This window comes from Oreochromis niloticus, linkage group LG10 (assembly GCF_001858045.2).
Source record: "Oreochromis niloticus isolate F11D_XX linkage group LG10, O_niloticus_UMD_NMBU, whole genome shotgun sequence".
NCBI lineage: Eukaryota > Metazoa > Chordata > Actinopteri > Cichliformes > Cichlidae > Oreochromis > Oreochromis niloticus.
In genome coordinates, this window is record NC_031975.2 from 1,943,329 (window position 1) to 1,969,507 (window position 26,179).

General features: G+C 44.5%; 1 protein-coding gene across 1 annotated transcript in view; it reads left to right on the forward strand.

Annotated features, from left to right (window-relative positions):
- auts2a (activator of transcription and developmental regulator AUTS2 a) overlaps positions 1-26,179 on the forward strand; it is a 317,199-nt gene that overhangs the window by 187,377 nt on the left and 103,643 nt on the right. The window contains 1 exon segment of the mRNA XM_025910693.1: positions 21,227-21,256. Within this exon segment, the coding sequence (XP_025766478.1) occupies positions 21,227-21,256 (30 nt within the window).

A 26,179-nucleotide genomic window follows, 5' to 3' on the forward strand; every position in this document is an offset into this window, starting at 1 on the left:
CGGGTTTGAGCAAGTTTGACATGGACCAGACTGTGAAGGAGAGATGACTGGGTCAGAGCATCTCCAAAAATGCAAAAAATCTATCAAAAATGGTGCAAGGAAGGAACAGTGAACCAGCAACAGGGTCATTGAAGGATGGCCTGCATAGTTCGATACAGCAGAGAAGCTACTGTAGCTCAAATTCGGGATCACCTGGCACCAGGATGCACGATGGGAAGAAGCCAAGCCAGTGCTGTGGATGTTACTTTGACGCGTAGCACCTACCTAAGCATTGTTGCAGACCATGTATACCCTTTCCCGGGGTATTGCGCCTTGCCACATAGCAGAAATGGTTCAGGAATAGTTTGAGGTGCTGACTTGGTCTCAACAAAGACGTCTGGTCCATGGAGGCCTTGTTGCTAACATGTTGGTGCAGTGACCACAGCACAGCTTCAGGTGGAGTCCATGCCTCGATGGGTCAGGGCTGTTCTGGCAGCAAAAGAGGGGCCAGCCCAATATTATAGAATATTATTATATAATTATTATGATAGTTTTATGGAATATGGACACGTGTTGTGGTGATGTGAAGAAAGAATCCTGAACAATGTTCAAGTGACAGAAAATCGGACAAAAATCTGATTAGTGGGCAGATTAAAGCAAAATATTACTAATATTGCACTATAGTTTTAAGGTTTATAAATATTCATTTATTCTTCTGCATTAAGTTTAAACCCAACTGAATAACAGATGGTTTAATACAAGAGGAATAATTAACTTAATTAATCCACTGAAGTTGCCAATAATAGTAGGTACAATTAAGTGTTAGCTGGCAATGCTCCTACGACTACAGTGTGTGTGTGTGTGTGTGTGTGTGTGTGTGTGTGTGAGTTGAAATGTTAAGTTGGTCATGAAAGAGTTAACTTGGCAAAGACAGCCCTCGCTTGCTCTGTGTGACACGCTTCATCTCGGAGGCTGAATATTTCATGTGTTAATTAAAATTTGTAGGTCAAGTCTCCTATGACACCTATTTCTCCCGCTATAGGGGAAAAGCAGTGCTGCCCCTCTTTAATTTGCCTTCTTCACCCAGCTGGGATTTAAAGGATAAAGGGTGACATTTTCTCCCATTTTGTAAATTAATGCAATTGATCTGTCTAACAAGAACAAAGTTAGGTTTCCAAATACTGCATGATAAAGAGATTAAGCCTTTAAATGGCTTTCCAAAGGCAATCTTTATTGCAAGCCCTAACGTAAGGGCTGGCAATCTTTATTGCAAGCCCTAACGTAAGGGCATTGAACTTTCAATTAGAATTTCTAATAGGCTATTGACTGGAATGTATTAAATGTTGCTGCACAGCTATATAGATCCAGAGAGGGGATTTTTCCTGGATCCAGAGTACACGACCCCAAAATCCCTCAGCGTGAGATGCACAAACACCTCGGCGCTGTCACCTGACGGTTTGTTTTTGAAATCATCTGTAACTTTTCGTCTTTTTTGTAAATGCTTTAAACTGCATTATACTGGCCTACCTTTTAATCTATGGTAATTCCATTAAAGCCTTTTGATCCTTGTATCCTTTTATTTGTGGTCTGGATTTTTTCATCCCCATCAGCTTAGTTCATTCTTTTTTTGCGCTAAGCTTTCATGTTGCTCCAAGATCCTTTGTTAGCCTTAATTTCCAGGGTCCTTCGTATCCAAGCGTGTGAGCTGTTTCTAATTTTCTGTGATTGATCTCCGGGTCTAAATCTTGTCTAATTGCCTCTAATTCCGTATTAACTCTTGTCAAAATATTTTTAAATGTCATCCTAATTCAGCTCGCTACCCTGACGACGCACGGTCAAGGAATGTTCCATCTGTTGTTCATCGTCCCGCTCCTCTGTGCCGCTCACTTTTTCCATCTCTCGGCCGTAATTTTCTCTCTTTGTTTTCAGCCTCTTTTTCTGTTACGCACACATTGTAGCTGCAGGTGATTATAAGCTTTGAAAAAGCTGCATCAGGATACAATTTGTCAGGGCCTAACAGCCCATTCTGTTCTGAGGGGTTAACATTCTGTTTGTGTTACAGTGCATTCAAACTCTAATTAAAACAACATTACATTCCCCATCTGCCAATCTCCCATAATCTTCTTTAATTGCTGTAATTAAAGTATATTTACATGTGCAAAATACTTGTAATTTAGCAAATTGCACTCTACACTCTGCACATTTAATCAGTGGCGCTGCAGTGGAATGGAGTGATTTCAGTGTTTTGATTTCAGCGGTGGGCTGGTTCTGACAGGGTAAGTGGACCTCTGCCTGAGGTCTTGCGGAGGTTAGGAAAACAAGCCATTGCACAAGTATTGTCATTGGACTCTGATTGCAGCTCGTGTGGCTAATTACAAGCCTGAGCTCCCTGGTGAAGCCAGGCAGAGCTTAGGTATGCGCCTGTTTGTGTGAGTTTCCGTGTACATTGTGTGTATTCAAACAAGCCACTGTGGCCTACTTCATTTGTGGCTCCGTGTGATTGACATCACTTATCCCCTTTCATCTATTAAAAATGCAAAGTGAATTTGCAGAGTTGTGTTTGGTATCCCGACGAAGAGAACTGAGATGAGGAGCTAAATACCTGGGAGTTAAACCTGCAGCTGGCTAAGCAACTGCTCCTGTAATGAAAGCGTTAAGGCTCTGGCTGAAGGGGAACGGCATGCTTACTTTCAGATTAATGGCATTAGATAGGGATTAATCTAGAAGAGGGAATTTGTCGAGCTCTACTTGTATATTAGCATCGCTAATAAGCTAGCTTTAATATGCCACATGATGACACCGTATTTCAAAGGCTTCCCCTGCACCAAGTTCAGCAGCTGTCTCTAGGACGAGCCGGTGTTTGTCCTCGCCGTAGCCGCTGTTACAGTAAGTGCAGTTATTAGAAACGTCTCGGTTAACGTCAGTGAGGTCAGCGGGACGGTCGCTTCCGGAAAGGCTCCCTGGCTTTCCCTGACTGTTGCTCAGCAACCAGCATTACCCATGTCCTCCTGCCCTAATTACATTTCTGTGTGCTCGGGTGAGAAAAGCCCCAATCAGGCCAGATGGAACCAGATGGAACAGCTCAGCAGTTTAGAGTCGGGGGTCCTGCCCCGGATGACCTCCCATCCAACCTGCAGGTACTGTCAGGTGGAGGCAGGTGGCAGCGGATCTGGTGGGAACTGCCACCATCGCCACCAACTAAGTAATTGCTGTTTCCCCGAGAGTTTTTCTGTCCTGCCAGAGCTGCTTATTAGCGTCACGCCAGCAGTATGCACATCATTAGGATCTGCCACAGAGGAAAGTGGGAGAACTGAAGGGAGATTTTGCAGAACAGGCTGCCTGGAATCGATGCTCTTCTAGTTTTAATGAAAACTTTTCTCTAGATATTCATTGTAACAGACACATCCGTTGTTCCTCTGACTGAGGTGTTAATCGCTTGTCCTATTAGTGCTGCAGCTGACGTTCAAATTACAGCTTATCTGATTGGTACGGATATAAAAGGGCCAAGTTGGAGAAGATATTTTCAAGAAGACCAGAAATAGCTGGTGGGCAGTGGAGTGGAAATTGTGCTATAAGATGGACACAGCCCCAAATCCTCATTAGCTGACATGTAGTTCCTCTTAATTAGTTTCCATTCACTGTAATTAGCATGGATGAAGCTAATCATCTGATGTGAAAGCAATCTAACGCTTGGGATACGACGTCCTTGGCCTCACTTTCATGTCAGGGATGCAAACATTCTTCATTCAGGTGCTTTTCCTGCAGTTTTTCAAAATAAGACACATTACTGTTTTTGGTTGCTTCTTCTTTTAAATACAACAGTAGCATAAGAAAACAAGAGCCAGGTGAAAACAACCAGATATTACAGTTTCCTGTTTTCTGTTAAACAAGCAATAGTTTGGTTTTAGTCTATGTTTATTAAAACATTATTTTGGCAGTGACATTTCCGAGACCTTACGTGAACAAGGTTATATTGCGTCGACAGTGCTGTGATGTTTGATGCTGGTGTCCCAGATGTGGAGCAGTGGACCACTCGCAGGATGAAAGTGACTGTAGATGATTGATACTCTCTCTCTCCTGTCAGACCCTTGAGAGAGATCTTCCTCCCACTGATGTTGCATCTGCTGCCAGTCACCCTTTGTCTTCCAGTAGTTACAGAGTTCCAACTATTTTTTTCCTTTGCTGTCATGTCTGTGTTTTAAAAATACATGCGGCTTATCCAGAGTCTTAAATGTATGATTCAGTTGTCTGAGTGTGATATTGGGCGGGGTTTATCGGCTTTTTATTTGACTTTCTCTTTTGTGGTGTGTTTGTCTTTTCCCTTCTGTGTCTTTATTAATACCAAATTGATACCGAGCGATCTTAAATGTGTATGCTCTGCAAAATGTCATCAAAGCCTAATCCATTGGTCTCAGACTAAAGGATCTGAGCTGTGGCCCAGCCAAGCGGCTGACTGTGCTTGCAGCATGCTCTCCCTCATTCAGACTGTGCAGCTATGCCTGTTTATCCCCTCCTCTTAATGCTATCATGACACTGATTATTAAAGTCTGAGGAGGGCTGGATGGGCCGGTGATGCCTATAGTGTCATATTTCTGATACTTTTGACTTTGTCCTGTCATTCGCTCATCTCTCTCGCTCTTATTCTTTCGTTCCTAATATGCTTTTTCTTTCCCACAGGCTGTATCTTTTTGTGTGTGTGTGAAATAGAGTATTTGGCATGAACTTTTGCCATATGCCTGTAGACTTGCCAAAAAATATTCAGAGCAGCTCTTTTCTCGCGCCAAGCATTTGGCCATCTGCTTAAGTCCTTAACCAGCAGCATCCAGGGACTTCATCAAGCTTGAACTGTGAAGTCAAATGGTTTTCTTCAGCTCCCAAATCAAGCTAGGCACTGCTGTGCAGATTTACTGCTTTGGCAATTCCAGGCAATCAAACATAAATTTTATTATTCAGTACATAGCCACATTTATGGGTTCTGCACTTAATGACAGCAAAGGTTTTCCCAGAGCTGTTTCATGCTGTTAAAATTAAAATATAGCTAAATTGGACAAAGTAGTCACTCTCGAATCCTTTTAAATCACTTAAAGTTTAGCAGTCAAGAAATCTATTTGTGTTAGTTTTGGTGGTAAGTGTTAAGTATCTGCAAATAAGGGTGCAGACAAATGGCTGAAACAGCTGCAGCAGTCATTTCCCAGAGATGTCTTTGCTAGCCGTGACTCGTGTGTCTTGGCTTCTGTGGGCCACACTGCCACTTGCAGACGGAGGCTTTTAAAGCAGGAGACTGCTGAAGAATGCAGGGCAGATAGCTCTTCTGTGAGGGTGGGGTTCATTATGCGGCGCACCGGACACCATTATTAGCCCCATTACACACACTGACAGCCGCACATTCATTCTCCTATACCTGCTTTTTAAAACCTCCCATAAATAATGAGGGCTGCGGCTCGGCTCGTGGTGGAGGAAGGAAAAAAGGTCATTATGAAGCGGGCCTCCATTTGTCAAAATTATTTCATAATCTCGTGTCTCGAGGAGGGTTTTTGCTTTAGTTAATTGTAGATCGGACCACCGAGCATAAATTTCCATTAGCGATCGATTTGTTACTCGGCAGATTGTGACCCTGTCTGCTCTTTATTGTGACTGTCGGTGACAGCAGGGCAAGCAAAGATACATAGAATTAGTGAAGTTTAAGCAGCCGGCGTGTGCGTTTGTTGATAAACAGCCATTTAAAAAGGTGACAACGCTCATTACGCAAAGAAATCCCCTTTACAATTAAAAATTCTGCACGCTTCGATAATCCTATAAATTGCTCCCTATTGATTTTTTTTCCATTGATGAGCTTCAGTCGGTGTGGATTTACTGCCGCTCCGCTGCGATCTAGAGGTCGCAGCGCTGTCCTGGTTAAATGTGCCCTGACTGGTAAACGGGGATGCTGTGCAGTATAATTACCCCAGCTTTTATCAGAGTGACCTCTCTGACAAACTTCCCTAGTGGAAGGAGACACCTGAGAGCTTCCACACTTCCTATCTGCCCTTGTTTTATCGAAAAGGCCCCGCCTGAATGGATAATAGAGCCCCTGTTCTCCCAACAGACGGATAATGGAGGGTGGAGTGGTCCTCTTTGGCAGACTGCTGCCTCTTCCCTGCACTAGAGAAACCAATACCAGGCCTATCGGCTGATATATGACACTAATACACAGGCTGACTGGGGCCCTAAACAGAAAAGAGGGATTGTTCCGACTTTCGACTGGCTGTAGGATCCATGACTCACAGGTACCACACTGTCTGGCCCCTGAGACCGCTCTAATTGCTTTACATCTGTACAAAGGTTTCTTGTAATCGGGCCTTCTGCCTCCATTTGTCTTCCTTTCAGTCTCCTAGTGAAGGCCTTAATTGGTCTTAGTGGGGCTTTTCTTTCAGTTAGCTCCTGGGCCTGAGCTAGTAGAAGATGTTACCTCGGGGGGCAGTGGGTTTTGCTGGCTGCTAGTGGTTGGGGAGGTTACAGGAGAGAGGAAGTCGATACTTCTTTTACCTTTAACACTTTAATTAATGTTCTCCTGACAAGCACTTTGTCCCATAGCTTCACATGAGTGGAGGGGCGGGTACATGTGTGTGTGCGCAGGTGGGGAGGGAGGGAGGGGCACTCCACACAAGAATCAAGACGTGTACAGCTTAGTGAGAAAACCTCCCATGTAGTCTCCGGTGGCCAATCGACATTTGCAGAGAATCCAGTTCTTCTTTTGTTGATTGTTGTGCACATTTCTCTGCCTGTGTGACGGAGCGCTCGTTCACTTTGGCTCTGGTTGTTTTTTAGTATTTCTAGACGCTCTGACACCTTTCACAGACTCTCGCCACCAGTTATGAAATGTTTCATTTTCTTCTGAGCTTTGGATTGCACTAGCACAAGCCTTTTATGACAGAGCACTGCCTTCTGTCCAGATGCAGGTTATGTCGTAGCCTTGCAGTTTGCATTTCTCACAAAAACGTAATTTTATTTAAAATTTTTAATTCTGTGGTCAACCCCTGCCCTACTATGCCGCTGCCTTGCTCCCCGGTTCTTTGTGAACAATTTTTAAATCATTTTTTAGATAAAGTTTCATCTCTTAAATCCGCTCTTCCTTTAATGACAGGCCCTGCGTTTATCCCTGACTGTTTGTCTACTTTCCATCAGTTTGAACCCGTTTCACTCCCTACTCTTAAGCGTCTAGTTGAACAACTGAACAATACTAATCCCGTATATGATGTTCTCCCATCTCGTATAGTTAAGGACTGCTTCAGTGTAATTGGACCCAGTATATTGTCGCTTTTGAACTCTTCCTTGCTCTCCGGCTGCGTACCATCAGCCTTTAAACATGCTATAATTCAACCTGTTCTTAAAAAAAGGAACCTCGATTATAATGATTATGCGAACTATAGGCCGATCTCCAAGCTTCCGTTCCTGGCCAAAATTCTTGAGAAGATAGTTTTGCTTCAACTCCAGGCGTACCTGGATGAGAATAACATTAATGATAAATTCCAATCGGCCTTCAAACCACATCATAGCACTGAGACTGCGCTGCTCCGAGTCCTTAATGACCTTCTACTAATGGCTGATAATGGACGCTCCACGGTCCTAGTGCTATTGGATTTATCTTCGGCATTCGACATGGTTGATCATAACATCTTATTAGCGAGACTTGAGCATACTGTAGGCATCAAGGGTGTTGCCCTGGATTGGTTTAAATCATACCTCTCCAATCGGCTCTCCTCAGTTCACCTGGGCACTTGCTCTTCCTCCGCTGTAACTGTCTGCTGTGGTGTCCCTCAGGGATCTGTGTTAGGCCCTACTCTGTTCTCATTGTACATGCTTCCTTTAAGTGCTATCTTTGAGAAATATCACATCGCTTTTCATTGTTATGCTGATGACATTCAGATCTACTTTGAGTTAAGCGATGACCTAGCTCTGTCCTTGAATTGTTTTCGAGAGTGCATGTGCGAGGTCAAGCAATGGCTCCTGGCAAATACTCTTATCCTTAATGATAAGAAAACTGAAATTGTGGTCTTTGGCAGTAACGTTCTTCGTGCCCAACTTCGTGATGCTTTTGGTTTTCTCACTAGTTCCTTTTCTGACACTGCTAGGAATCTGGGTGTGTTACTTGACAGCTCGTTTAAACTTGATAAACAAGTGTCTGCTGTTGTTAGATCCAGTTTTTACCAACTCCGCCTTATTTCTAAGGCCAGGCAGTATATCCCGCATAAAGACCTGGAAAAGCTCATCCATGCCTTTGTAACTTCGAGGCTGGATTATTGCAATTCACTCTATTTTGGTCTCCACTCTGCCCTTCTTCATAGATTACAGACAGTCCAAAATGCTGCTGCACGCATTCTAACCAAAACTAGGAAGTTTGCCCACATCACTCCCGTCCTAGCTGATTTGCACTGGCTGCCTGTGAAATGCCGCATCCAATTTAAAATTCTGCTGATTACTTTTAAAATCACTAATAACACAGCACCGAGCTATCTTAAGGAACTCCTAAACTCATATGTTCCTGCTAGGGCTTTAAGATCATCTTCACAGTTACTGTTGGTGCAGCCTAGATCTCGGCTGAAGTCTAGAGGTGACCGGGCGTTTGCCCTGGCTGCACCAGAGTTGTGGAACAACCTTCCGATTGGCATCCGGGCGTCTGACTCTATTCAATCTTTTAAATCACGGCTTAAAACGTATTTGTTTAATCTTGCTTTTTCTACCGGTTAATGCTGGCCTTGTTTGCATAGATTTATCCTATTAATTTTCCTATTATGCTTTTATTTGCGCTGTGTATGTCATATCGCCGTTGTATATTGGTGGCATTTTCCTGTGAACATAATTTTACATTTTTATGACCCTGATTATATTTGTGTTATTTCCTTGTTTTATGTTAAGCACTTTGGCATACCGTTGGTTTTTAAATGTGCTCTATAAATAAAGATTGTTGTTGTTGTTGATTGTTGTAATGAGTGTCGATCCTGAGGTCAGGACCGTGATATGATATGGTTGGATTCCTCTCATCATTGAAAATATGGTAGCTCTTCTGAAAAGGCATTGCTGATGCTCCGAAATGTTTTAACTTGTAAAATAAATACTGAATATATTGAAAAAATGATACAGTTACAAATATGAGTACATGACGACAGATGCATCATTTGGAGGAAATATTCATAAAACTTGTCTCTGTTTGTTCTTCTCAAACTACTGGAAATGTTTACTCAGAGTTAACTGTTGCATGCACTGTTGCTCATGTGAACTTGAGAGTTTGACATTACACCCTGTTCACACAGACAGTCTTTAATTCTTGGCTTTGCGAATTTCTCTTCACACAGGCGAATGTACAGCAGCCTACATCTTTCTGATGTCTGCTCTCAGATGTGTAACACATTCAGAACTACGAGTGTCTTTATTAGAAATCAAGTTTTAAACGTTGATTAGTTTTCCACCATGGCTGGAGGACATATGCTTTGTATTTTGTCAGTCTTTCTGTCCATGTTCTATTGTATTTCACTAAATTCGAGAAAAGTTTATCAACTGAAGGAATTTACTTGGACTTAATAATGAACTAATTAGCATCTGTTAGTCAAAATACACAAAAATGAATGCACTCACAATGACACAATTTCACCTGAATATCTATCAGGATAACATTAAAAAGTCACAACACTTTAACTGTATATAAACAAAACTTCAAAGATAAACTTTGATGCAGAATGCCATTTTTGTCTCTTTCGTGTTGTTCTTGAATCATGAACTCTGACCTTAACTGAGACAAGTAAGTTCTGCAGTTCTTTAGATGTTGTTCTGGGTTCTTTAGTGACCTCCTGGATGAGTCGTTGATGTGCTCTTGGAGTAATTTTGGTTGACCAGCAATTTCCAGGAAGGTTCATCACTATTCTGTGTTTCCTCCATTTGTGGATAAAGGCTCTCACTGTGGTTCGCTGGAGCCCCAAAGCTTTAGAAATGACTGTGTAGCACTTTCCAGACTGATAGATGTCACTGACTTTGTGTTGATGCTGCTTCACTTTGTCAGACAGATTCTATTGAAGTGAAGAATCCAGGGTGTGAAATTACATCTTTATTCATAATACATCTTTCCCACAAAGTTTCTGAAAAGTTGGTCTTTTTCCCGTCATTTCAAAAGTGCATTTTGAATTTACTCAGGACAGCTTTGTCTAATATTAAAGTTAGTTTGATCTGAAACCGGTCGCAGCAGATGGCCCCGCCCCTCCCTGAGCCTGGTTCTGCCGGAGGTTTCTTCCTGTTAAAAGGGAGTTTTTCCTTCCCACTGTCGCCAAAGTGCCTGATCATAGGGGGTCATATGATTGTTGGGTTTTCTCTGTATGTATTATTGTAGAGTCTACCTTACAATATAAAGCGCCTTGAGGCGACTGTTGTTGTGATTTGATGCTGTATAAATAAAACTGAAATTAAAACATGCAAAAAATGATTGCGGTGCATATGCACACATTGCACTGTAGTTTTTTCTGTTGCTGTTTCCTACGTTGACTTTTCAGTCTTCTGCAGTTTTGGATGTCTTTTTTGTGTCTCTTTCCTACTTTTTAAAACTCTGTGGGTTTAGTGAATGAAAGACGGAGCAGCCTTATGCCAGGAGTGTCGAGCAGGAGCTCTGTGTAGCGAGCTCTCATCTGCTAGGTTCTGCTCTGCTGTGCTCCCTGCATTTCCTGCTGACTGACTGATATGAAGCTCAGTTGCCAGGGCTTAAATAGCAGCTGTACGCGTCCAGCTGCTCCCTGCCACGCTCCACTTCTCCCCAGATGGCTCCAAGACATTCCAGCAGCCCTCCGGAGGAGCGCTCATGAGGAAAGTGTTATGGAGTGGCTCTCTGAAACACCAGGGAGCTTCCCTCACTGCACCCCAGCCACCCTCCTCCTCCTTCAACCCCCGGGCCAAACGCCCAAATCAGGGGAGGGCTGCAGCCTCGTTTGCCAATTTACCAACAGGAGGCAGCACAGATGGTGGCGTCTGCAGCGTAGGCCAGTGTGCAGCAGGGCCTAGGGTGGGATGGGGAGCTGTTGGAAGGAGCACAAACCATACATGGCCTAGGATGCTACTGATATCCCCCAGGAAGAGCTCACACTGGCTCTCAGCAGATGACCAGCAGAAGCCCAGCAGCTCTGCTCGGCTCCAAGCGGTTCCAGTGGAAAGTTTTTCTTTATTGACTCGGTCATCTTTGATAAGCCAGTGCTGCTAATACCACAGGGAATGTAGTCATTGTATGTGGTTATTTTCCTCGAACGTTTACTCTTAATATATGATGCTGAGTGCAGAGCTGCGGGGCAACAGTCTCTGACCTTGGCTTTGTGTGTAAGTGATGAATGGTCCATCAGCTTCACACCGCTGAAACAAACCTCAGGGGTCACTTCAACCGTGGCATTTGTTTAAAGGCACCCTGAGGGAATTTGACCAATAGTGGTGCTGAGATTTGTTGAAAGGCAAAGGATAAAGTCGGTGTAGTGACTTTAATAGAGATAATAGAGATTTCAAAGCTTGTCTAAATATTTTATGGCCTTATTCTGGTGGGAAGCACTGTTCACAATGACAGTTTCACTCTCACCGTTTCATGTTACACAACAGGTGGATTATATTTTACACTAGTTAAAGGATGAAGATCCATTTTTAAACTGTTTGATTTTCCTCTCTGTTACTGACCTGTTTCCATTCCTCATTACTTTCTTACTCCCCGTGGCCAGAACGAAGGGGTGGGGTATACTTCAGGGATGGATGGCGTTGCTGACCTCACTGTTATCCTTGTGGTGACAGGAAACATACATCATAGTAGGGCCACTAATGTGAAACACATTGTGCCACAACTTGATCAAAGCCAGACAGCCTGGACAACAAAGTGCCCTGTAATGACATATTTTGACCATATAATTGGAGAGTAATTACAGCTGACAAAATACTCTGTTTTTTGTTTTTCTCCCCTCGGCAGCGTCTGTGGATTGTAAGAAAGCCCCACTGAGGCCTGTCATAAACTATATGTTGGATATTGTGCTGAGCAAGCTTGAAAGTTGGGGAGTGGGGGTGGGGGTAATTACAGCGCGCAAACCGGTGGCTTAGAAAAACACCGGTGGGCCTCGTGACAGCTGACCCTTACTCACTGACAAGACACCAGTTACCCAAAAAGCTGTGCGCTCCACTCTTTTGACTCGAGATGGGTGGAGTCTGTTTCGCTCTGACGCAGTCGCATTGTGATGATTAGCCTCATAAGTTCTCATTAATTCACCCAGATGGATCTTTGAGGGCTGACCCTGAAAGAAATCTACAGACCAAGAATACTGTGCTGAAAAAAAAGGCTAAAATTGTCGTGTTAGTTCCAGATTGCTGAGCAAACCTTTCATTCATGGGCCGTCTTTCATTGAGTTCTTCTGTAAGCGTGACGCAGTTTATCAATCCCAGCTGTCATTTTGTAATGTCGTGTAATCCAGCCTGGTGACAAAAACTGGGATTATTCTTAAAAGGTAGAATTACAGCCTGGAAAACATCAGCAAAGTTGATATTTTAGTTGTAATTATCTCAGTGAGAGACTGTGGCGGGTCTGTTGTTTTAGTCTGTACCTGCATGCATTTGTCAGGAAATGAAATGAGGCCGTGAGCGGCTCGAACCGCAGCCATAATAATGTTGTACCGGTGCTGTGGGAGCTGGTGGATGTCAGGTGGCTGTCCTTAGGCTTTGGGGCTGCTATCGTGCTCTACCATTTAGCATGCTAATTAATCCCAACCAAAGGACCATGTCAGTCACCCCGCACCCCGCCAGGGATGCTCCCACTGGGCTCATCCTGCTTTAATTGAGCACGTTTTTCAGGAGCCTGCTGTCTGTGGGATTACATTAGATCCCTCTAATTCACCCAGCCTGCCACCAGCATGGGCGACGTGAGCGAGAGGGAGGGAGGGAGGGAGACGAGACGCGGGGCTGGGAAATGTATAAATAAACCACACAAACAAACAAACACACAAAAAACAGACAGAGTGTTTATTAACACCCCTGGGATGAAAAAGGAGGTGAGTGCAGGAAATCATTAGCGCAGGAGAGTCAAACTAGGCTCGTTTGATCTCGCTGATGGAGGAGCAAATGTAATTTAGCGTGCTGCGAGTAATTTGTTTTAGCAGTTAGCATGGGTTCCTTTTAATTTCATTTTGCCTTGCATCAGTCTTTCAAATTAAATATTTTTATTTTGTACAAAGCGCATCTTTGTGAGCCTCGCGGCTCAAAGACCAGCCCTCAACAACAACTAATGTTTATTCATCTTTGCTTGTTTGCATGTGTGGTAGACAGAATCCTGACAGGAGCGTGCAGTGTCTGCTTTTATTTGAGTACTTTCTGTATAATGAGGCAACTCAGATGTACACTGTGACAGCTAGCAAATCATAGTAGAGGAAAAACAAAGTGTTTTTGTCACTGCGGCTCTAATTATTTGGAAGACGGTGCTGAAGCAGCTGCATCTGTTAGAACGTCTCACCTTCTGTCCTTGTTTTACTGAATATTGTCAACTGCGCAGTCTGTTTGTCATACCAAGACACCAGTTTCATACTCGAGTAACTAGATTTCACCCAAATAATTACTTCCAAAATTCACAAAATTGTCATAGTTGAGCTAAATAACCTTTAGTAGGTGTTGTGTCTCATTACGTCACGCAAGTTCATGGATTTATTTTTCCATGATTTATGTTGGGTGGCACAGTGGAGCAGTGGTTAGCACTGTTGCCTCGCGCAAAGGAGGTCCTGGGTTTGAATCCACCTGGGCCTTCCTGTGTGGAGTTTGGGCTGTGGGAGGAGCCATGCAGACACAAAGGGGTGGAGTCAGAGGGGTTCGGTTATTCCAGGGCGTACCCCATCTCTCCTGCAACCCTGACTTGGAAAAATGGAAGAAGATGGATGGATGTTTTATACCTACTGGTGAAAATAGCAAATATGTAAATATCAGGCATGAGTGCTGCTTCCATTCGTCACATAGGGCCAGCTACTCTTAGCTGAGGTGGATGGAGAAGAGGGTGGAGTCTTATCAGCAGGAGATGCAACTTATCTGTTCTCACTGCGTGTAGCCTGAGCACCAGCAGCTGTAATGTGAGATGCTCCTCCTTTGCTAACAGGAGGAGGAACAACCAGAATCATTTTAATCTGTGGAAGCTGCCATTTGTGTGCACATGCTAAACAAGAGCCGTCTAATGTTTAAGGAATTCCTCCTTATAAATTCACCTGTAATAATAAACAATAACAATGTTATATTCTTGTTCTATATTACTGGGAAGCAGAGAAGGATCGTTCTCTAAATAAAAACCCTCCATGATGCTCAGACATGTCAGCATCTTGTACACGATTTCAATCCATTCCAAAGCACTGCCTTCCTGGCTGCTATTACACACTGATAAACAATGTGTGCTCTAATGTGAGAGCACAGGGAAGTCGGCGTATCTCAGCTGTGTACCTGGCAGAGCCTGCAGGGGTTGTTAGCACTGACAGCGCCGGTATATGAATGAGACTTCCAGGCAGATTGTTGGCAGAGTTAGCCAGTTTTTCTCAGACGGGTGTCAGCTGGCTGCAGCTCTCACAGCCTTCTCTTCCTCCACCTCCTCCTCCGCCACCACCTTGCTCTCCTTCCCATCATGGCAGAACCAGAAAAAGAGCTTTATGAAGCCCTATAATGATACGTGGCAAATGTGCAGCACTGGGGTGATTGTTAACAGCGGCAGCTGCACAGACAGCCTGGATGATGGAAAATCAGTGGGACCTCATTTTGGTTTGCCAGTATGAATATTAATGGCTCGTTTCCAGGCCATGGCTAATGATGAGGAAAATTCCCTAATAAAAACTTGATGTGATGGGCAACGACCCACGGGGTCACTGGAGACAGTCAAAGTTAATAGTGTGCCATCAGGTGTGAGGAGTTAAGTGATTAGAGGCACAGAACCTAATCCTGATGTTTTTCTCCCCCCTTAGCGATGAGTCAGTGTGAGAGGAGGGAGGGGAGGAGAGGAGCTGAAAGTGGGAGGTTAGGGGAGCAGATGAGGTTTATATCTCTCGCCTGCACAAGGTTGCAGCTCGTATACAGCGCGCTTGCGAGTGCGTGTAAACTGCAAATGTTGTAGGTAATTCTGTATTATGGCTCCATTTTGCACAATTAATATTAGCAGTCGTTTTATTTCATAAGGGATTGTGTGAAAATTTGTGATGCCGGCAGCATAAGATATGCTCATTACATTACAACCTTTTCTAAAAGCTGATCATAGAATCTGTGCCGTTCTTTACTGCGTGGCCTTTTTCAGCGCAGTCACTACATTTGAAGCGACACCAGGGTGGATTCGGTGATACTCAGTGCTTCACTGATTCTAAAAGGAAGAACATCTGCCTGCTCAGTCTCATCTGCTCAGCTGGTCAAAACTCTGCTGGTCCACTTCTTCACCTGGGAAATTCTTCTTCTTGTGTGCGTGACCAGATTGCTGTAACGAGGATGCCAAATCATATCACTATTAATGTCGAGCATGAGGGGGGTAATTAAAATGCACACCGAGCGGACTCATCTCGTGGGAGTCGCCATAACCACGCAAACAATGCAATTTGATGTATGTAATTATCTCAGAACCCTTCTATTAATCTTTGATTAATTCAGCATCTGCTTTGAGCCTCAGGCCTCTGTTGGCTTATATAAACAGAGCCGGGCTGAATGGAGGTCCGTGTAGGGCCGCGTTTTATGCTTTTATCGCATAACCCTAAATGCTGTCCAGAGCCTGGAGAAATGCGTCGATATGACTCTCGAAACCGAGACGCTGAGAACGAACCTTCTTCCTACCCCGGCCCTCTGTCAGGTGGTGTTGTGAGCGTGTTTGTTGGGTGGATGGGACTGATCAACAGAGAGCTTCACCCTGCGGCAACATCTGTTTCTGCCAAGCATCACTTCAGCACCGCGGTGCCTCCTCTCTGCTCGAGTTAGATGTCCTACCTTCCTCCAAACTAAAAAGGGAAGTAATATACACATATAGCGCTTGTATTATCATCCAGTCAGCCGCCTCAGTCTGATTTGACATTATTGGTGATCAGGATGTAAAGCAAAAGAGATCTAACAACAAGGAAATGATAAGAATTTGATATTTTAAAAAAAGAGAGAGAGTCGTCAGATGTTGAAAATTCTCTCAGATATTCTTTCCATACATTTGGGAACAGCCCAGATAAATAAAAAATAAAAAGACACTGTGGTGCTGAATATTGAAAGCAAAGATCAGAGGCTGTAATGTTGTTGTTACTTTGTGGAAAGCTTCATTTTTCTGGCCTCCCTCCCTCCTTTATCTCCACTGTCTTACTGACTAGAAACTGGAGTTTGCGGTCACACTGAATATCTTCTGGATGAAGTTTTACATTTGAAGGGAAATTGCGTTCAGATGTTGGCCTGCTGCATTTGGCCAGCGTTGCACATGTGGATCAGACCTGCTTATATTAGTCCAGACAGAAATCTGGTCCTCCCTGACGAAGTATTCTTGGCTCCTGGAAGAAGAATTTGCCTTATGTGACTGGATAGACTGCCTGAAACACTCAGGCTGTGCCTATGATTTCTTTTGGGACTTATCTTTTCCCGCAGTACGTTCACGTAGCAGCTCAGAAATCAAGCAGATGCTGCAGAAACATTTTCGTCGCCACAGAACGCGGCTTCTTTAAATGAGCTGTCCCAGTGAGGCGTGTTTTGTTAATCTTTCTTCCACTCCTTGAACTTATAGGTGTCCTTTATGGGCAACCTTTAATAACTAATGTGTTGCTAAAGTAAAGTAATCCCAGAGTTTATCCGAGGTTCACTTGGGTGTGAAGTCCCTTAAGCGCGATACGGGTCTGGATGCGTATATGTTGCATCGTTTATTACTGTGAGCCAGTCTATAGCATTGGATAACACGAAGGAAACGTGGCTTTTAACAGATGTTCATCAAAACTGAACCAGCTTCTCTGTGAGCAAAATGTTCTTGTCAACCTTGATCATTTTGTGTTTATTTAAAAACTGAAAATTTAACTAAGTCAGTTTGTTTTTTTTCTCGTTTTCTAGTTTTGTGTGCCAAAGTAGGTGCTGTGTAGCAAAACCTGAGCTCATCAGTCGCCTCTAGCTCATCTCTGTTTGTTGTTCCTCAATTCACAGCGGCGGGACTGGCAGACTTAGTAATGTGTGGGTGCAAAAGCGAAAGGGAGTAAGAGAAAGAGAGATAAATATGGGAGGTGTGAGTGGGGGATTGGAGAATATGCATGGCACAGATCCGCATTTCACCATCCCGGTCTTTCTCTATTCCCAGTGAATAATGTGGCACAGCCCCTACCCAGCGGTAGGCCAGGCACGCCGCCATATCAAGCTGCGGTGGAGGATGAGGTGTCCAGCTTGCCGAGTCTGGGCTCAGACTCATTCTAGCCCCAGAAGTCATCCCACCCCCATCCCCAACCTGCAGAGAAGAGCACTGGGCTCCAAGATGGCAATCAAGGCTTGATTTGCCAACACATTTCCAATGATTAAAATGTAATTAGCACAAGCGAGCACCTCCTCCCCAGCTAATTTCCACGCACGCTGTGACAGGCAGGCGGTCTGAGGCATCCAGGCCCCAGCAGCAGATGGAGGAGGATGCACCGGGAAGGGAGAAAACCATTTTGCCATGTGACTGTTTGCATCAGAAAACCATCAGGACATGCAGCTATATCAGGAAGGAGCCGCTAGGAGGAGGGATTGAGGAGCCCTTGACGACAGCACATCAAATTGGCAGTGTCAGAGCTGACCCTGGCAATGGCTGCCATCCTTCACGCTGTCTTTCCAGCTCCCAGGCTTGCAGGCAGGTTGGCGTCTTCCCTGGGCTTTAACCCCTTCAGCGCTCCTGCAGGACATCCAGTGTCGGTTTGATAAACAGGCACCATCCTCTGTGCACTAGTGTGCTTTAATGAAGACCATATCAGTGATAATTAATTCCAAGGGCACGGGCAGAGGTTAATACTGATGGCACTTTTTCAAGCATAACCCGAGGCTAACTTCACGCAGCAGAGAGAGCGCGCGGTTTAACTTGCAGCAACATAGACAGCCAATCAGGAATTACAAGGAGCATGTTAAACACACTGTGCTGGACCTTTATTGTTGTCATCTTGTTTTTTTCTTGATTGCTCCAACATCTGTTAGTATTTGTGGACCAGTGGATATCCAGAAGGTTATGCTGGAAAAGAGATCATGGCATACTTGCTTTGCACGCAAACATGTGTGATGTGGTTACCTCTTTAGTGCAGACTTTTTCGCTGTGGGTAGCTCTGGCAGGAGACGCTGCCGTGCCCTGCTGTTACAGACGATAGCATGGCTGCATCGTTTAGCATTCGGCCCGTGGCTCCTTCTGTTCCCCTTCTACTGGGCCAGTATTGCTCTCAGCTGGAGAGGATTTAGGACAAGAATAATTTACTTCTACTTTCAGACCAATATAAACAAAAGGCTCGATGCTTGGACAGAGTGTAGGGAAATTTGTAAGAGCACTCAGCCAAAAGAGAGGCCCGGGTGAGAGCAGAGCGGCAATCAGAAGTGGTCCGGATACAGGCCAACATCAACAGCTCTTAGAGCTGAAGCTAATGTTTGACATTCCTGTGTTACTTAAACTAAACACTGGGGTCTAGCTGTACAGTATAATGCTGGTCCTGTGTAAATAGCACCGGGCCTGGTAGACTATCACTTTCCTTTCTCAGCCCCCTCCCAGGACTAATGGTTTCCTTACTGTACATTACTGTTGCTTTAAATAAGACTTTGTACCTCGGCCTGTCAGAGATCTCAGTGGCACCACTTTTGTTGTTTTTTCTCTGTTCAGTACAATAGATTCATTTTAAACGTCTGACATACGTCTTTTCAATCGCCGCGGCCTCCCAGGATTGCTCTAAAGTGTTTTTGACGTCGTTAATCAAAGCTGCGGGTTTTTGTTTTTTTCATGCTTGCATGTCAGCAGCTGTTGTATCACACAGAACTGTAGCTCGTGCTAACCTGTAAAAACAATGCTCAGTTTTAATGATGAGGTGTACCGATCTTTCATGACACTTCCAGCTGTGAAGTGCAAAGCTGAGACCTCGGCTCTGCTCCTGATGAAACAGTCAGTTAGTCAGATTTTTCTCCCCACCTCGGGTTGCGTTATGCATGAAGCGACACATTAGTTCACTATGATCGCTTATCAGTGAGTGACAGCTCTGCCTCAAACGTGTTTTTTATCTTTCTCGAGATATTATTATTTACTACTTCCTGCCCGAGCTCAAACACAGAGTTCACGGGAGCTTTGGCGTCTGCGCCGTAAGGACGTTCATATCGCCTGCCCTCGGCTGTCAGGCCTGATCTTAGGATTTTTTACTTTGCTCATTATAAAGGTATTTCCATTTTATTAAGTTTTCCACTTTTTCCACCCCCCCACCCTTTGCCGCTTTGGGAAATTTGCATACCTCTATTCCTAGGGGGGAAAAAGTAATGACAGCAATTTCTTTTCTTTTCTCTCCCCCACTAGCCGTGTGAGTGCTTCGTTTAGCGGCACCTGCGAAAGCGACAGGCTCGGGGATGAGAAGTGAAAGAGAGCAGTTGATTAAATCATCATCAAGTCGCAGCACAGAAAGTCAATTCTGCTTGCCGTCTACAATGATATCCCTTTATCTTAAAGTAATGAGCTATGGCACTTTTGCATCGGGTAATACGATGAGTTCCATTAGCATGTTCCATTTGCTTCACAAGCAAGGGCAAGTCATTCCAGCCGGCTTCTATCTTGGCAATCAAAGCAATTGGCTGCACAGCCAAGGAGCGGGGGAAGCAGGGAGAGCAAAATAAGAACAAAAAGGGAACACAGGGAAGAAAGGCTAGACTCCTTTTTTTCGTGGATCGCAACACACTGGAAAAAACTAAAATTATGTCAATTATTTGAACCCCTCGCTTGCTTGCGTCGTGCACAGACAGAGAAGCGGCTAATGAGTGCTTGGTCGCGTTCCTGTTGCTACATTCTCAAAAGCCTGAACGCCGTTGATCTCGTCGGCTGCGTTAGTCGGTCCTGTGTGGGAGGCCACGAGAGAGCGATGCAGGCAGACACGCCTATTTACTCAGGAGCTAGAAGAGATGCATAAATGCCCGCAGTTTGGAGCTTTTAATATTACACAGACACCCGCGCGTAATCGTGATCTGCCGTCGTCTGTCGTTATCTTTATTTGTTCTCAGGGCTTCTACCTTTCTGCGCTGTATTAAAACGGGGTTGGAATGTATGGTGGAGAAGGAGTGAGAGCGTAATGGAGCAGGGAGCGTCTGAGGAGTGTTTGCCCAGTGCGTTTATTGCCTCTGCATAATTTATGAGCTGCTGGAGCTGACCATCATGGCAGTGTGCCGCAGGCAGCCCCTGGGGCTGTGCGGGACAGGCCTGTAAATTGGATGCTATGCTCCTGCTGAGCTCGCAAGCCCCCTTTTTACCATCCAGCCCGAGAAGCAGATCAGCCACAAACCCAGCCAGCTACCTTTGAGCTCTGCAGGGCCCAGATCAGCAAAAAAAAGAGCAAGAGATGGAAGGAAAAAAATGACACGGCCTTCTGTCGCTCACTCCGTGGGCTGTCAATCATCCCCCCCCCCTTCACTCCTGCCATACTTTAATCGTCACCCACCAACCCCTCCTCGCACTCCTGCCCACACACTGTACCAACCCCTGCCCGTATTCCCCCCCAGTGCCTTTTTCATTACTGACTCCAGTGCTTCCCTGCACCTCAGCCATATGCACAACTATGAGGGCCGCCATTCACCCAGCATCACGCTAATTAGTTGATAAAGAATTAAGTGGACCTTGAAATTGAAATTGGAACAAAAAATGGAAATCTAGCCCCCTTTTTCCTCCCACCATTACAAAGTTCTCTTCCTTCTCGTGTCAATCTGCCATCCCCAGCCTGAAGCAGGAACGCACATCATGCTATTAGAATTCCAGTGGCGATTAGAGTTTGGAGATTCCAGCTCTGTCTGAATTTTACATGGCGCCCAGTGTTAACAAGGGCACGGGTGGTCATGAGAAATTAACTTTATTTCACATTCTGCTGCTTGGATCAGCTAATGAACTGATCTGATGATATCCAGGTACAGAGTATGAGTGATGTGATAAATTTGTCATTAAAAAGTTGATAAGATGGATTTTTTTACAAAGATGAATGAGGCACTGGAATTGAATAAAAACTGTTTAAAACCCCAAGAATTGGACATATTATTCCTAATTTTAGCTTTCTCTTTCCTTCTCTCGCAGTGCGACACTGAGAGTGACCAGGACGACAAGGTAAGATTTTTCATATTGGGCTGAATGTGCCTGGATCCCTTCAAGCGTCTTTTATCAGTGTTTTAAAAAGATCCAAATGTTACTTTAAGACTGAGAATTGAATGTAATTAGAATTAAACATCCTGTTAATAAGTATGACAAAACCTTAATTAGTTGCGCATTAATTATGAATGACTTAATGATGTGCAAAATCTAAATTGAACTGTTCTGGCTTTTTAGGATTTCAATGACATTTAAATGAGACTGCTCCGGCAGCCAGGCTTTCTTTTACTTAAAGCACAGACGAGCATGTCTGCAGCACGGCTTCTATTTCTGTATCTATCCATCTACCTATATACTGGTGCCTCTGCCAGTCTGTTTTTGCTCCTGCATTTGTCTTTACTGCACACTGTAGTTCTGTTTCTGTAATCCCAGCAAAACCACCTCCTGCCAGGATCTATAGTGTCTTCCTGTGTGTTGAGAGCTTCATTGCTTCAGTTTTGGCACTTTTGCTGCAGTTACATTGTTGCAGCAGCAACAAAACACACGGCAGTGATTAGCAGCAAACAGGCTCTACAGATTTAACAAAGTCCGGAAGTGTTTCTGGGAAAAAGCCAAAATAATGTGAGTTATGCGAATATCGTGGACTTCAACAGGTTATAGAATCTGTGCTGTCTTCATAAGTCAGGGGCGATGGTGGGAAAGCTGATGATGCTGTGTTGTGTGCAACCTCAGTTTTTCTTAAATGTATTCTTAAGTGACTTTGCTGTAATTATTTTTAACTTTAATTTAACCCCAAAAACCACTAAACTGACTTTACTGGGAAAGTACACAATTACAAGGTTGCAAAAACTATAAACTGTAGTGCTAAATGACTACAGATGCAGGAAAAGCAACTTTTCATATACATTTTTTGTGATTAAGCTTCGGTGTTCTCGTGTCCTAGAGCAAGTACTGCGTACCCTGTAATTTTAGACAAGAAAGAAATCATAACAGATGTTGGCAAACATTTAAAGGTCACACAAGTAAAGAAGCTAATGTACCCGTTTATGGCTGTAAGTAACAGTACAGGGGCTGGTGTTGTTTTGAGGTTAACGATGTCCATCAGATCAGTTACACGTGGAATTCTTGGCCCCGTCCAAAGAGGCGCTGCGAGCTTCTTGCTACTGTAACCCATTTTGCTAACAGACACTGAAAAAATAACAGCTTTCCAACATCCAGAAAGAAGCCTAAAAGGAATCATCATCAGTGTCAGAACCTGAAGAATCAAATGAACAACACCCAGAGGTTTGTATGGTTGTGACTTTGTATCCAGACACCATAGACATGATATGAGTTTGTGGTTGAATTGTGATTCAGATCTTGTTTCAGGTCTTCAGATTGTCAAAGCACACGCCTGATTATATGTTGCTCATAACCAGTAAACAGTATTGCAATGGTATAGCTTCTGCTCTGTGTGTGAGAACTGTAAATGTGTAAATACTGCAAATCAATACAGGATTAAGAGGTCTGAAAGCTAAAGGCGACTGAGCGGGAGGATATTTTTGTTGGTTAGAAGGTAAAGAAACTCCGACGCTCATTGAAATGCATCATCTTCTCGGCCGTGTAAGGGCTCGCCTTCTGTCTTTAAAATGTCACCGAGGTAAGCTCGATCACCCCGATTACTTTTGGAGCACTCTGAAAATTACGCCCAAACCTTTTCCTCACCTTCTTGCCAAGATCGAATCCTCGAACGAGACGGCGCTGGACATCGATGCGTAAATGTGCATCACCTGTGCAGCATTTCGTCTCCTGGGTTGCTTGTTTTTATTTCATGTGGTGATGCAATGATGAGGATGGTCACAGTTGGGTAAAATAAAAGCACCTGTAATTCTGACTGTAAAGCACTTTATAATCCAGGGGCTCAGTTTGAGCACACCTTATAGATTGTAAAAGCAGCCATATTAGCCACTGAATTCTAACCAGAGAGCTAGATGTGCTCTAATGATTTAGTAATGCCATTTGCTTGTAGTGTTTAGACTCTGCAGCAAATTGAGTCATTACTCAGTGTTGTCGATTTAAATTGCTCTTGTCTTGGTGGCAATTCCTTCTTGTTTCAGGAAGAGAGCGAGAGCACGGTAATCCCCCCAGTGACTGTATTAATTCACCCTGGCTCACGTTACGCTCCTGATGAACAGCACCGACTACACCTTCCTGTCATTGATTAATTGTGTGTTAAAGTAACAGAGGAGTGAATTAGTAAACGGGGACCCCTATGACAGGGCTGACTCACGCGTTCTTCTTCAATGTAAGGAGTAATTGGAGCTCCCACTCAACGGCCCTCCTTAGTCCACGTCACCTGCCACTATCTGCTCCTGCCAGGAGCCTCGCACGCTACGCCCAGTGCCGCTGCTGTCATTTGCATTCTGTGAGCGTGGCGGTCTACTTTGCAACGCCGCGGCAGAGCAGAGTCATTTTAATGGGTCAAATGTATTCAGATGAGGACAAACGTGGCTTATTTAGTTTCCCTTCAAAAGCAGGAAATGGAAAAAGTGTTCCCAGGAGAAATCATGTTCTGCCTGGTGTAGAAGGCCTCTGCCGTGGAGCTGCCGGGCTCTGATAAGAGACAGCTCTTCGTGTGCACGCGATCCCGTACGTGTGTCGCTGTGCGAGTGTGTCTCTGCGTGTGCTGGAAACTGTCAGAGCATTTGCTCATTACAAAGTGACCTGTAGGACGGGGCCTTCTGCAGCGTGACATGTTAATGGCATGCTGGGAGACAGGTAGGAGGACGCCTATCAGCAGTCACTCGCCGCACAACACTGGTATTATTAGCCCTGTATTCGTACTGTTAGCATCTCTTTCCCAGCAGCCAGTGTGCATGAAACTGTCCCTTCAGAGCTCGTGTAACGAGAAGGGCAATTTTTGGGGGGTTGAAGTTATATGTGGGGGAAATACCGTTCTTCCTGAATAATGATCTTGTTTATGGTCTGTCATGGTTCGGCTCATCCTTTGCTCCGAGGTGCAGAATTCGAGGTGTCCGAACAGGATCAGGTGGTCACGCAGGCCTGGACTTGTAGAGAACAGCTCATTTCCACTTGCACTTTGCTGTAGCATCAGGTATCGCTCATATTCATCCTCCAAAGGTCTATAAACAGTGAAGTCTTTTAGAAGCCTCTGAAAGGTCCACATCTCCACACACTTTAAATATAATAATAATAATAATGATAATGTGGATTTTTTATGAATGTAAATGCAGCCGGCCTCATTTATTTTCAAACTGAAACATTCCCTCAACATTTAATCTAACAGTGGTAAATTTCTCCACCTTGTCTTGGAACTCTGTAATATTGTCGAGAGGCTCCGGCTCTCCTCTGTCTGGACTCACGAATGCTTAGGCGATTTTTTTCCTTCTTACTTCCTAAGTGGCACCTTGAAACTGCCCGTCAAATATTTTTGCACCGATGTGCGCTGGTGCTCAAGTGCTTCTGTTCCCCAATCACGCACTTAGGCCCTCAGCGAAGACAATGAGTCTATACTGTAATCTGCACAACTTTATCACCGCATAGCTTTTATTTCTCTTGCCTCCGGCCTTTTTTATAGACCACACCTTCCTAAGTGTTATTTACTCGCTCTATCAGTAGCCACAAGCTGTAAATGCCATTTTGAAAATGTTCTGCGTCTTATTAATGGCTGTGCAGCAGAGTGCTGTAATTCGCTGTGCTTTGCTCTTATTGGAGGCAAGGGATCTAAGCAGGAACCTGTTTGTCCTTGACATAAAATAAAGATCTGAACTAGTAATATATTTGCTGTTTCTCCTCCTTTATTGTTTTGCTGTGTTTGCCCTCGGGCAATTATAGCAGAAGAGTCGTGTTTCTCAATCACTCAGCAGCACTGTACATAAAACCATTTTATATCTTCCATCCCCCCACACAGCCTCACCCCAAACCCTTCCTCTTCCGCTGCAGTGGGAAGGATGAGTAATAAAAAGGAGAGAGCAACTTGTCAGCGTTAAAAGATTATGTGTTTTGCCCCCTCCAAAGGAAGAGAGTAGTGTTTACAGGCTTGAGTGGGTGCTCGCTAGGCCGAGGCTGAGGCTGATTGCACTAGAGTACCCTGTCAGCCAGTGATTTGTCATGTACTTTATCATCCTTGTCACTCTGCAGAGCGTTGTCATAGGTAACATTCCCGCCTGCCCCCTCCCCGCTCTGTGCTTTGTACCCAGTCAGTGTAGGAAATTTGTATTTACTTTGGGGGAGTGTAATTTGTTCCTCATGGATAATATGACCCTTAGCGGAGCCGGATCACGGGTTAGTTGAAGTGATATTTTCCGGTAATGGTAGTCGTACATCATGGCTGTCAGGCCGGGTTAGGAGGCGAGCACATTACAGCTCCATTTTAGCACTGCAGGCATCTGGGATTATTTTCCATAACCAAGTATGACATGACTGCTCTGCGGAGTGCATTAAATTTTTACTAGCTTTTTTCCCTCCCCCGGCAACTTCTGTGGCTTTTCCCCCCGCTCTGGGTCTCGGGGCTGCCACGGTGATGGATACCCTCCAAGTCCCAGCAGCACTGGCCAAGGTTAGCGGGTGTCACAGACCTACACTGCTCCCCTCCATCCAATAACCAGCAAATCCCTGCTCCCTCTGAGGGGCGTGCACCGCCCACCGCTCTGTGTTGCAGCAAACCGAGAGCCTCCACTCACCGCCGCAAAAGCAGAATAGGATTATTCTGCTTTTAGACTTCAGTCATCAAGTTGGTGTGAATGTGCAATTAGAAGTTTAGCAGTTTTCACCAAAAGAAGGACCAACCAAAGACAGACGGCATCCTTGAGCGGAGATCGTGTTTACGCGCAGCGGCTGCTCTCCACAGCTTCTGATGGCTTTTCTGTTCTTTGCCTGCTCCGCTAATTTTGATTCCTCTCTCCTTGGCAGCAAGGTCAGCAGTGTAAATGCCACCTCTTG